At 46.9% G+C, this 13,188-nt stretch overlaps 1 protein-coding gene across 3 annotated transcripts in view; it reads right to left on the bottom strand.

The window, feature by feature from the left end:
* Positions 1–3,576: 3,576 nt before the first annotated feature.
* Positions 3,577–13,188, bottom strand: part of LOC310859000 (uncharacterized protein) — a 39,787-nt gene continuing 30,175 nt past the window's right edge. For 2 of the 3 annotated variants that reach the window (XM_083765350.1, XM_083765348.1), the window contains exons 24-29: positions 12,790–12,951; positions 9,984–10,048; positions 8,817–8,907; positions 8,022–8,572; positions 7,034–7,383; positions 3,577–5,094 (exon numbers count right to left, since the gene is read on the bottom strand). In XM_083765350.1, the coding sequence (XP_083621476.1) occupies positions 4,747–5,094; positions 7,034–7,383; positions 8,022–8,572; positions 8,817–8,907; positions 9,984–10,048; positions 12,790–12,951 (1,567 nt within the window). In that variant the 3' untranslated portion in view covers positions 3,577–4,746. The remainder of the gene's footprint in view (positions 5,095–7,033; positions 7,384–8,021; positions 8,573–8,816; positions 8,908–9,983; positions 10,049–12,789; positions 12,952–13,188) is intronic. The other variant, XM_083765349.1, reaches the window with a different exon arrangement.

The following is a 13,188-nucleotide window of genomic DNA, read 5'->3' on the forward strand; positions in this document are numbered from 1 at the left end:
GCGAGACCGGGACGCAGGGACGTGCACAGCGTGTTAGAGAGGAAGGGGCTGACATCCCGTAAAGAGCTAGGGCACTTTTGGACAAAAAAATATATAGCGAAAATAGCAGATCTACAAGCTCTCAACGCGTCGCCAACCCATGCTGCGTAGTTCAGGAGACTTCGGGGGAAGAAAAAAAAAAGAATTCTCCTGAATGCTGCCTTCCAGTATGGCATGGATAGGAGTGGCGTTTTGCATTTCTTTCACCATGTAGTAAATGCTGCATTCGTGGTCTGGAGAGGGCAGTTGTTTTACAGACGGGGTAAAAGGGCAGGGGCTGAAGCCCCCTTTGATGTCTATGTGTGCACGTCCCTGTTCAAGGACACTCGACTGCGTGTCGACGTTTCTATTGGGTTTAGGGATCAATGTGTTTACTTTTCATCATAACGTGTTGACGGTATTGTGAACTCTATATGCAATTAAACATGCAAACAAAACAAATTACTTTTAATAATGGAACATTATGGCTTAAACCCATTAACGCGCGTGCGTCGGTTACATTGTATTCAATACATGGTAGCTTTAATCATGATGAAGTATGTTGAGTCACGAATTATGTATGAAACGTGTTACGTTGTTTATAGACTGTAGCATATTTTATATTTTAATGTTAATGAAGAGGAGACGGGAGGAGAGTGGGGGGAGGGGGAGGGGAGAGAAAGTTAGAACAAAGCTTGAGAGTGGGGAGACAGTTACATGAGAATTACGAGAGAGAGAGAGAGCGAGAGAGAGAGAGACAGACAGGGCGGAAAGAAGCACACGGTCTGCTGAAGTGATGTTGCCTAGCAACCTTTGGCCTTGGCGACAGGATGTGATGTCATAGGAGGGCCACATGTACACACAGAGAGAGAGAGAGGGAGAGAGAGAGAGATATGGCAGTCAAATATACTGAGATAATTATTATTATTATTATTAATACCTGTAAGACGCCTGAGGGCGAGAAGCACGCATCCACCTCGTTGATGGCAGACTGCTGGACGAGCACTGGCGCTTTGGCATGGAGGGTCAGACCAACATGGAGGGTCAACGTGGAGGGTGGAGGGTCAGACCAACATGGAGGGTCAACATGGAGGGTGGAGGGTCAGACCAACATGGAGGGTGGAGGGTCAGACCAACATGGAGGGTCAACATGGAGGGTCAGACCAACATGGAGGGTCAACATGGAGGGTCAGACCAACATGGAGGGTCAACATGGAGGGTCAGACCAACATGGAGGGTCAACATGGAGGGTCAGACCAACATGGAGGGTCAGACCAACATGACAGTGTTTTGCAGGTTCTCATAACAATTTGTATCGCTCTTTTCAAAAGACCTTTACAACATCCTTTACAAAAAAATAACATAAGTTATAAACAATATTTTAAATAGGCCTATATAGAAATGGTAAAAAAAAGTACAAATAAAAAGATAAAGTAAAATATAAAACAGATAAATCTAGTAAATAAATGAAAAAATAAAACAGGACACGAAAGTGTGTTTTCAGGGCTGATTTAAAAGTCTCACATGGTCAGGACTCCAAAAACTCTCACTTCTGTATATTATTAGACCTTTAAAGTTAAAGTGAAAACACACACACACACACACACACACACACACACACACACACACACACACACACACACACACACACACGGTTCATGAGGTGCTGAAAAAAACTAAAAGTCTATTTTTTACACCGAGGTGTGTCTTCCAGCACGAGGTGATACCATAACATCAGATACACAGACTCGGAGTTGATCCCTCAACCCTGCATTCAATCATGTGACCAACTGACCATGAGAAGAGAACTGAATCATTGGAAAACAGATCTGACCCCATTTCCTGTATACATGTTTGTGTGTGTATGCATGCGTGCGTGTGTGTGTGTGTGTGTCACTCACTGTGAATTCACCTATTCAGGCTGTTCCCATGGCAACGCAGGTCCATTCACAAGCCACACACACACACCTTAACCCTTCTGACACGGCCCTATTGAAATCGTAATCGCAATTATAATTACCCCCCGAATGAATCATGTTTTTGAGGCGCAAAACACACGCACAAAAGTTGTGCAACTTTGCACACACGTCACGAATAGATGTTGCATGTGGAAATGAGCCCGTGCTGAACAGTTGTTGTGTGTTGTTGCATCGATTCATTCATGTATTAATGTGTTTACCCGCTTCTAGACTGATGCAACTGGACGACATCCTGCTGGGTTTCAGCGAAGGCACATGGTGGTGGTGGGGCCAACGGGGCAGTGAGTGGTGGGATGGTGGTGGGGCCAACGGGGCAGTGAGTGGTGGAATGGTGGTGGGGCCCACTGCTGCTACGTGGCCATCCCCTTCCTTTCAGCCTGGAGGAGCATGCAGGACTCTAGGCTATACTGTAGGTGTGCTGCCACGAGGAGGCAAGGGACTGCAGAGGGGTCTTTCTCTGTGAAGGAGAGGCTATGTACTGACCAGTGACCACAGGAGACTTCTTACGCTCTGCTTCCTTTACCCCAACTGTGTTGGTCAGAGTTGGTCAAAGGCGTATAGTATAAAACATCCATGTCGATGCAGTCAGGCAGTGTGAAAGAAACAAGCAACTAAACCAGGACTATGAAAACAAGCCTAAAAGAAGCGTCTAAACCTATATTGGATGAACAAAGCAGATCAACAAGCGTAATCTGCTATTTTCAACTAATCTGGTACAATTAAGGCTCCCAAGCTCAACATAGATGGGAGTCCAAATAACAAGCCGCCCAATCTGCCATAATCAATTACATTTAGAAACAAGCCCAAATAAGCAGCGACACTTTAGAAACAAGCCCAAATAAGCAACTACACTTTAGAAACAAGCCCGAATAAGCAGCCACACTTTAGAAACAAGCCCAAATAACCACCTACACTTTAGAAACAAGGCCAAATAAGCAACTACACTTTAGAAACGAGCCCAAATAAGCAACTACACTTTAGAAACAAGCCTGAATAAGTAGCCACACTTTGTGGCTCATTCCCAATGCGTGTTAAATAAGGTACCGGTAGGCTTTTATTGATTACAAGCATTAGTTCTATCAGCATCGCACCTTACAGATCAGAAGCTCAGCACTGTCAGAAAGAGCACCACAAGGCTAGACTCACAGCCCCACCCAGTGGGTAGTCAGTGTCACTGCATTCAAATGTAACAACTTTTTGCACTTATAGAATGTTTTAATACTCGATACCTTGTGCTCCATTTTGTGCTTTGAAAATCTCACGACAAACTGATAAATTATATACTTTTTCGCCAATTAGGCCTATATTATTATTTATATGCTTGGATATATACCATCATCCTACATGTTTGCTGTAGCTTCAACTTCAGGTCTGTAACTCTGAGTGTACAAATGGAACCAAATGGACCCCGACTGTAACTGTGTACAAATGGAACCTTACGGCTTACGGGTCTGTAACTCTGAGATATGGAACAAATTGAACCTTTCAGGTCCATTTGAGTTAAAGTAACAGATAATGAAAATAGTGTCACGGTGTCAGCAAAGGAAGAGAAAACCACACGGAAAACAGTAGCTTTAAGTCATCAAAAAACATTTTATTTAATTATAAAACAAAAAGGAAATAATCTCCATTTGTACCCCCGTCCACTGACAGACTAAATGATTACTTTGTCACATCCACCCTCACAAAAACCCCTCTCACAAACACAGACGCACACACACGCACATACGCGACAGTAACCAGCAGTACTAAATACATTAGGCGCAGATTGACAATAATGCCGATTCATGATGGGGGGGCATTTGGTGGCGGTTAGCCTCCAGTGTTAGCCTTTATGCTAGGAGGAGGCATAGTAGCCTTTTGCTTCAGGGCCTCTCGAAGCATCCTGTACAAATCTTTACACGTTTAAACTTTAAACACGCCCTCTCTCTCTCTCTCTCTGTGCGTCACGTCTTCACAGTTATGCAATACGCAGGGATGTGAGTGACACCGTATCTGAGATTAAAAAAAAACAAAAAGGCTCATTCAAAACGAACAGGAATTTTAAGAGGGAAGGACAGTTATTTACAAATTAAACGTCTCCTTTTCACCAAGCAACCAATCACATCCCTGAGTACAGAGTAGGCCACGCCTCTCTCTCTCTATCTCCCTCTCTGAACCTCTCTGGCAGAACCCGGAAAAGCTGCGTGGTTATTTAGTTAACGGGTAAACCGAAAAGGCCCGGTCTCTAACGGTTACAAAGACCATTCAGTTTGGTAGTCCGCTTCCAGGCCTCGCCAGGGTCGGCTCTGGGGCGAAGTTTTCCTCCAAACGTATGATAACTTGATTTAAGTGAAATGTTTTAGCTAACAGATGACTGCTAACATGTCGGCTAAGTGCTAGATTTAAAAGTTACGCGTAAAAGTTTTCCGTTTTCGTGGCGGTCAAACATCCAGTTTGTTAGCCCGACGACGGCTTTTAGCTCAGCGTAGCAGCGGTGACGCCTTTAACTTATGCTCCGTGCACCACGTGTCCCTTGTGTCGTAAAAACCTACGTAATTTACGTAAAATAGCCGGACTTACAAGTTTGTAAGTTTGGGCAATTTTTTCTTTTTGAAAATATGTTTCTGATAATGGCTTGTATTTTCGGACATTTTGCGGAACAGAACATAGGTTGTAGGTTTTTGCTATTGTTGGGGAAGTTATTTTCCCAGAAACTATAGCTTGTAGGTTTGGGTCTATTCCACGACGAAGCAGGAAACAACAGGCTTTAGTTGGCTGCAGTAGCGGCTGCAGCCGCAGCAGTATCGTTCCCCTCAGGCTCCAGAGAGGAAGGGGCCTCTTTGTCCTTCTTACCGCTACCGCTCCCCTCCGGCTCGGACCCTTCCTCTTTGTCCTTGTGCTTCTTGCTCTTCTTCTCCTTCTTGGCTTTGCGTTTGTGTTCGCGGTGCTCCTCGGTGGTGGCGGCGTTGTCGCCGCCCTCCTGGCCGGTGGTGGAACTGCGGCGGTGCTTGTGCTTGTGTTTCTTGTGCTTGTGCTTCTTGTGTTCTTTGTGTTCCTTGTGATCTTTCTTCTTCTTCTTTTTCTTCTTCTCCGCGGTCGACGTTGCCTCCGTCGTCTAGAGTTTGGGACCATATGAGAACATCATGTCACGATTATGGGTGACCAAAATAGTTAATATTATCAATATACGGTAATCTAAATGTGCTTAACCCATTCTGGGCGGGAACCACTTTTGGTGTTTTAAGCACTATGTTATACTTTAGCTATTAAAAAAAGAAGATCTACAAGCTTAGGTCTGCTATTTTTTTTTATCCTGAAAATGTGGTGCAAATCTTTGAATATATACTCTTTCAGAGAGTGTTTTGAACTCAAAACCTTGCTTCTGGGGAGGTCCCTGGAACCACATATTTTCAGATGGGGTCGACAGCCAATTTCATAACATTTCTGGGGTCCTTGACATGAAATAATTTGAGAACCACTAACATAGAAACATTAATTTTTCAGAAAACTTTCATGATTTAGAAAACATTTTGTAGAATCGAGCTCAGGTCTAAAGAGTAAAAACTCTTAAATTGCCACTTTTGTATAACAAAAATTGCTGAACATCGGTGAATAGTTCAACCCAAGCCCCGCTTCCCTCAGGCAGGAGGTTGTATTCCCTAAAGGACTATGAAGGCCCGACATTCAAAGAGCTTTTCCCCCACGGCTATATCCGGCTCCTCAATGCTGCTGGTGTCCCCCTGACCCCCCTCTATCCTCCCTCCACCCCCCACTCAGAGTGAATATGGACTGACTTGTGCTGTCTTGAGTCTGACCCGAACACTTTAGATTTATTCACGATTCATTGCACTGTGTTGTTTTTGCACTTGTCCTAATGTTGTAACTGCACTCTGCTGTCCACCAAAACCAAATTCCTAACATGTTTACATGTCATGGCAGCGTTTCCAAGAAAAGAGCGTGGAAAAGGCCACGACTAAAACAAGAAGATTTATCTATGAACAATGACCACCTAGCTATATGTTACATACAGTAACCATCTTCTATGAACCACATAGCCATACATTATACCTTACATAACCATCTTCTATGAACCACCTAGCCATACACTATGACTATACCTTACATAACCATCATCGATGAACCACATAGCCATAGCCAGCCCTAGAGACTGACACGGGAGTGGATTTCCACTCCTGTCCTGTCCCACTCCCACAGAAAGAAATCCTGTCCTGTCCCAATCCTGGACCAGGGTAAAAAAAAAATCCTGTCCTGTCCCACTCCTGTAGAATGACTCCTGATCCCATCCCGCTCCCACTCGAGATGACTCCCGCTCCTGTTTTTTGGTGTAGCTGTAATGCCTACACTTGCTAACGCAAGTCAAAAGAGCGTTGTCTCACTGAAAGATGACTACAAATATGGGTGCTTCTGTTCTTTTGGTTGGCGCCACGACCAGCTGAAAATGATCATTATGATTCTAGATAGATGTCATTCCCGCTCCTGCACGCTCCCGTTGACTTTCTTTCCAGTCCCGTCCCGATTACGGGATTAATAAAAATGTTAATCCCATCCCACGGGATTCCCACGGGAATCATGTGACCCACGGGAATCCCGACAAAATGTCACTCTCTAAGCCATACACTATATCTTACATCAGTGGGGTCTGGGGACCCCCAGGGGTCCTTGAGAGTTCCAGGGGGTCCCAAGCTATAATGATAGTTTGGAACCAGTTATGGGTCTGTAACTCTGAGAGTGTACAAATGGAACCGGGTCCATTTGGTTCCATGTGTACACCAAGATAAATTAACATTTTACACTCTAAATTAGGGTCCCTGAGATAGAAATGTCATTAAATGGGAGTCCGTAGACTAATGCATGTCAAACTGGGGGTCCTTGAAATTAAAACGGGTTGAGAATCACTACTAGAGCCGTAAAAATCTTCTCTCAAGTCCCTGGCATAGAGAACTAATTATAGTCTCAATTTGGGGGTCCTAGACATGAAAAAGTCTGGGAACCAGTGCCTTTTACATAACGACCATCGTCACACATATCCCTACCGTGGCGGTCGCCGCGGCGACAGTGGTGTTGGCCGAGCCGCCGCTGGGGGCGGGGCTGCGGGAGGAGGCGGAGCCGCTGTGGCTGCGAGAGGCGGAGCTCTTGGGAGAGCTCCCTCGCCCCCCGCCGCCCGCGTCCGAGCCCTCACCCTCGCTGTAGTCGGGCACGAAGGCCGCCTCGTCCGTCTCGCGGCCCAGGTCCGACGAGAGCCGCGACCTCCTGGGCTCCGCGGCCGCCCCTCCCGCCGGGGGGACTCCTCCTACTCCTCCTCCCCGCGCCTCCTCTCGCGCCTCCTTCGCTGAGCCTCCTCCTCTACCGTCGTCTTTTCCTGCCCTAGCCTCGTCCCTTGCTCCTAGAGAGAAAGAGATAAGAGTTAGATAAGTTAGAGAGACCTCCAGGAATAGCACATGCACACGCTCACAAGCAATGCGACATGTGAGTTTGAAGATTTTTTTATGATACCTTGTAAAATGGGAAAATTCTACATAATGATTACTTTTACTTTTGGTACTTTAAGTATAGTTTGATGGCAATACTTTTTTTTCAATATTTTTTATCCCACGATTTTGCAACCTATTTCTTTCACCCAGTGTCAACCGTTTGCAGACTGCGGCCATCTTGCCATCAGTTAGGAAGCACTCGTTATCAGTAAAACATCCTCTGCCTCCTGCATTATGTGCAGGTGGTACTCGGGGCAGTTGAGTGATATCTAATGAGCACTCCCAAATTGCAACACAAATTGCAACACACACACATAAAAAGAGAATAATTAAAGCTTTTCATACAGCTGCAATGTCGGTGAGTTTGACGTTGTGTAATACAATCAGATAGGACTTTTCTGTTTGGATGAATGGGCTGCCTATGGGAAGTTGCACCTAGTTAGCACCTTGCCATTAACTCATATGGGAAGATGGCCGCGGTCTGCATATGGTCCATTCAAATGAGTCCTTTTCCCCACCAACCAACTGCACTCAACCAATCAGAACCAACCTCTTCCTCCTTCATCCCTAGCTCCGCCCCTCCCGTCCTCGGCCGCTCCTCCTCTCTCCCTTGCTCCTCTCGTCCTATTGGCCGCTCTGGAGGAGGGGTTGTTGACTCCTCCCTCTTTGGACCCTCTGCCTGCTCCTCTCTTCTCCAGCGCCACCGATGCTCCTCCCCTCTTCTCCGCCTCGCTCCTGGCGGCTTTGGGGTCCATCGGCAGGGCGGCGGCGGCAGGGGGGACCCCCAGGCGGCTCCTGACGGGGTGGTGGGGGGGAGGAAGGGGGAGAGTAGGAGGAGGAGGGGGGAGAGAGGAGGAGGAAGGAGGAGGCGGCGAGACCTCCAGTCCGTTCTCCTGGGCCTCGTCTTCGTCGTCGCGCTCCCACTTGGAGCGAGGCGGCGGCTGGATGAGGGGCTCCTCCGGCCTGGGGGGGGACGGGGAGGGGGTGGGGCTGCGCTCGGGAGAGGCGGCGGCGGCGGGGGGCGGGGCGGGTTTGGAACCACCGGCGACCCTCTGGTGGGCGCCGGAGTCCTTCCTGGAGTCGTTGTCGGCAGGACGAGCGCTGGAAAAACCAAAGACGGAAGTCAGGGTGAATGAAGTTAATGCAGATGTTTAACAATAATTTAATTCTTGAGCGTAAAATGAAAAGCGCACGGCTCCATTTGGTTTCATTTTACACTCTCGAGATCTATAAGGGCCACATTTGGTTATGAACTCTGCATGGTTTAGCTGGGGGGTGGGGACCACCTGGAACCCCCATCAAGGACCACTGGTTGAAAACCACTGGGGGTAATTAATGTACTGACCTGCTAGAGGGCGCCGTTGTGTGACGGATCAGAGCTTTACGGCTGATCTTTGACCTTCTCTTCCCTCCAGACTCCTCAGTGTCCTTCACTGCTGACACACCACACCATGGGACAATTAACACTTAATATACAAAAGGTTGTTTCGAGGAAGCAATCTGATTGGTTTAAACGAGCACCACTCCACACCTAATCAAAACAAAGAATTCAGCTGCTCTGTTTTCCCAGAGCGCAGCAAACTCAGTGGCTAGGCTAGATAGTTTCTTGGGAGATTTGTGGTCGTAGTGACTAAATCTGTCATTAAAAAAATATATGTTTTTTTCAGCGATTTTCATAGTTTTAAGGGCAACTGTTGTACAATTGCAATATTACACTGGAGGGTGTGGTTTAACGTGATTATTGCCACTTCAGTGATGCTTGTGGAACTCGACTACGTCTCGTTCCTGACCACACCACTGTCGTTATATTCAAAGATTTGTGCCACATTTTCACGATTTTTCAAAAATAGCAGACCTACAACTTGTAGATCTGCTATTTTTCAATAGCTAAAGTGTGACATAATGCTTCAAACACCAAAAGGGGTTCGAGCCCAAAATGAGTTATTAAACATAAATTGATGAGTCCTTTAGAGATGAAGTTACTATTTGTTACTATTGGTCGTTGTTGTCTCTATTAAATGCAGAGCCACTTCACAGTTTTAGCTGATAACTAAATCTTGTCCGTTTTAAATTTAAATTATCTGTTTTTAGTGTATACATGTTTGTGTGGACCCCAGGAAGACTATAGCGACCACTTTGTGGAAGCTAATAGGGATCCGATTAAAGAAAGAATAAAGCATGCCCATTATCATTCCATCATCTCATGTATTTTTATTGTTTTTTACATCTGAAACATTTTCTAAATATGAATTTAAATGTCCACTTTTCATACGCGTCACACGCCTCAGACACGAAACCGAAAGCAGCTTGTAGTCTTAGCAGCTGGAGTCGTTTACCTTTCGCCAGGAAATATTTTAACACATTTTTAAAACAGAAATAATCACCACAGACTCACGTATACGGAATAGAAAAGGTGAGAGAGGGAGATGAAGACAGAAAAGACGACAGAGGAACAATGGTTGGTGATTACTAGTGAAGTACAGTTCATTAAGGTTCCATTCAGTCTAATTACCTGCTTCTCTGTGAGGTTTCTCTCCCGAGACCACCGTCCTCTCTGGCCTGTCCTTATGCAACCCCCTGAGAGAGACACACACACACACACACACACACACTAAATACTGTCCTTATACAACTCTAAAGCCAAATTCCAATATCGCAACTTTCACACTCCCCTCGCGTCCTCCACTCGCTCCTCGGCTCCGCCCCCAGCGAGGAGGAGAGGATTCGATGCGAGGACAGAGTGGTCCTCTAGAATCGGAATGTACTACGCTGTCATTTCAAAGCGACGGCACATTCCGCGATCACTAATGACGTGTATCAATTCAATTCAATTCAAAGGGCTTTATTGGCATGGGAAAACATACGTTTACATTGCCAAAGCAAAAGTGGTGGAACAATACAGTGTCACACAGCTGGATCACTGGAACTCCGAACAGAGCCGTACAGTCTACAGAAGACAATTCAAAATTTTGTGCATGTAACCGAGGCCAACGTGTATGTATTGGTAACATGTGCAAGGCAAGGCTATTTATTCCTGAAATAGGATTTATACGTGTGCGCCAAGATGCGCACAAGTATAAATCACCCCCCCTCCTCCGACAGTCAGTCCTCCTCCTACGGTCTTTTTCAAATAACGGACACTAACAGGAATTAGGTAGTCTCTCTGACTTACATATTCAGTTCACATATAAATAAATACATTTTTGCCACCGTCATTCATAGCAGTCTGTGCATTCAGGGATAAACACAGAGATAAATTAACTATATCTTTTGAGGTGTGCACAATATAGCCGGCCTAATTTATATATCCTACTTTTATTATGCTTATATCACACAACGCAATAAAGCCAGTGGCTTGTTGTGGTCCTTTCACTTTCACATATGTAGGCTAGATAGGCTACTTTATCATTCTGAAGCTCTATTCATTCAGCGAAAATGTGTCTCTTCAAAAAACAGCAAAGCTTTTTAGTGCATGTGTGTTGGGTCATCGACTCAGCCGGCCGGCAGCTAGTGGATGGGAGGAGGGGGGGGGGGGGGTGTGTGCATAGTATCGGGTTTCAAGCAGTGTTTTCTGTGCCACATGTGGAGGAGGCGGACTTATGTCACTGGAAAAGGAAAACAACATGTACACGTGATGCGGAAATCCGCTGCGAGGAGACAAAATACCCCACCGAGCCTGCACCTGATGTACACTCGCTCTATGCGGTCTCGGAGAGCCCACTCGGCTCCTCCACTCGACTCCACTCTCCTCCTCGATGGAGCACTTTAACAATTGGAACGTTAACCATTTCCGGGTCACACTGGAATGACCCAGAGTGACCGAGTGGGAGTGAGCGAGTGGCCGAAATTTTGGGTATTGGAATTTGGCTCAAGAGACACAAACACACACAATTCACCCTTTGTCAGACTTCTGATTGGTCCCCGACCGACTGACCAGCAGGCTCTTTCTGCCTTGTTCTGCCCTGGTTCCGCCTTGTTTATGTTGAATTTGCTATAACATCATTTTTTGGAAAAAACTAAAAACAAATTATATGCCCTGTCAGACCATGCTGCACCTGTGATGTTCCTTTTTACTGACACCAAGTTTAAAATAAGAATATCAATACGAAGCAACTGAAAAACACCTTATTTCAATGGTAGTGGATGGAGAGAGGATTTTTGTCCAACCACGAAACGGCAACCAATGGGTGCAAAGAGGGGCACAACCACGGGCAGGGATTTGACAAAGGGTGAATTGCTCGAGGACACTTCGACACCAACTCTGGGATCAAACCGGCAACTCTACCCTCCTTATCAGGTAGGAGACTCCTACTGAGCATCCAGCCGATCATCACAGCTCAGCAATGTGACACTGACAAATGTGACCAGGGTGTGAAATTGATAGAAAAGAGTCTGTCCCTCTATAAGGGGTCTGGGTGTGTTTAGAGACCCACCTGTCCTGTCGGGGTCTGTCCCTCTATAAGGGGTCTGGGTGTGTTAGAGACCCACCTGTCCTGTCGGGGTCTGTCCCTCTATAAGGGGTCTGGGTGTGTTAGAGACCCACCTGTCCTGTCGGGGTCTGTCCCTCTATAAGGGGTCTGGGTGTGTTTAGAGACCCACCTGTCCTGTCGGGGTCTGTCCCTCTATAAGGGGTCTGGGTGTGTTAGAGACCCACCTGTCCTGTCGGGGTCTGTCCCTCTATAAGGGGTCTGGGTGTGTTAGAGACCCACCTGTCCTGTCGGGGTCTGTCCCTCTATAAGGGGTCTGGGTGTGTTAGAGACCCACCTGTCCTGTCGGGGTCTGTCCCTCTATAAGGGGTCTGGGTGTGTTAGAGACCCACCTGTCCTGTCGGGGTCTGTCCCTCTATAAGGGGTCTGGGTGTGTTAGAGACCCACCTGTCCTGTCGGGGTCTGTCCCTCTACAAGGGGTCTGGGTGTGTTTAGAGACCCACCTGTCCTGTCGGGGTCTGTCCCTCTATAAGGGGTCTGGGTGTGTTTAGAGACCCACCTGTCCTGTCGGGGTCTGTCCCTCTATAAGGGGTCTGGGTGTGTTAGAGACCCACCTGTCCTGTCGGGGTCTGTCCCTCTATAAGGGGTCTGGGTGTGTTTAGAGACCCACCTGTCCTGTCGGGGTCTGTCCCTCTATAAGGGGTCTGGGTGTGTTAGAGACCCACCTGTCCTGTCGGGGTCTGTCCCTCTATAAGGGGTCTGGGTGTGTTTAGAGACCCACCTGTCCTGTCGGGGTCTGTCCCTCTATAAGGGGTCTGGGTGTGTTAGAGACCCACCTGTCCTGTTGGGGTCTGTCCCTCTATAAGGGGTCTGGGTGTGTTAGAGACCCACCTGTCCTGTCGGGGTCTGTCCCTCTCAGAGGAGCCCTCCGAGCCTCCCCGTGCTCCTCTGTCCTTGGAGGAGGAGGAGGAGCTGCCTTTCTCCTGCACGTCCCCTGGTCTCCTGGCGATGGCGCTGCGCTCTGCGATGGTCATCTTATCCAGAGATACAGACCTGCAGGCACATTTTCACTCAGCATTGCTGTACAAATAATTGCCTTTGGCATAAAAAAAATAATATAGCATCCGGTCCGTCGCTAAATGTGCTCCGCTGCTATAAATCGCTGGGCGCTATGATTTAACCTATTTTGGCCGGGAACCCCTTTTGGTGTTTTAAGCATTGTTATACTTTAGCTATTGAAAAATATTCACTCCTGCTATTTTTTGAAAATCGCGAAAATGTGTCGCAAAT

This window comes from Protomyctophum parallelum (assembly GCF_964188405.1).
Source record: "Protomyctophum parallelum genome assembly, chromosome: 5".
NCBI classification, from domain to species: domain Eukaryota; kingdom Metazoa; phylum Chordata; class Actinopteri; order Myctophiformes; family Myctophidae; genus Protomyctophum; species Protomyctophum parallelum.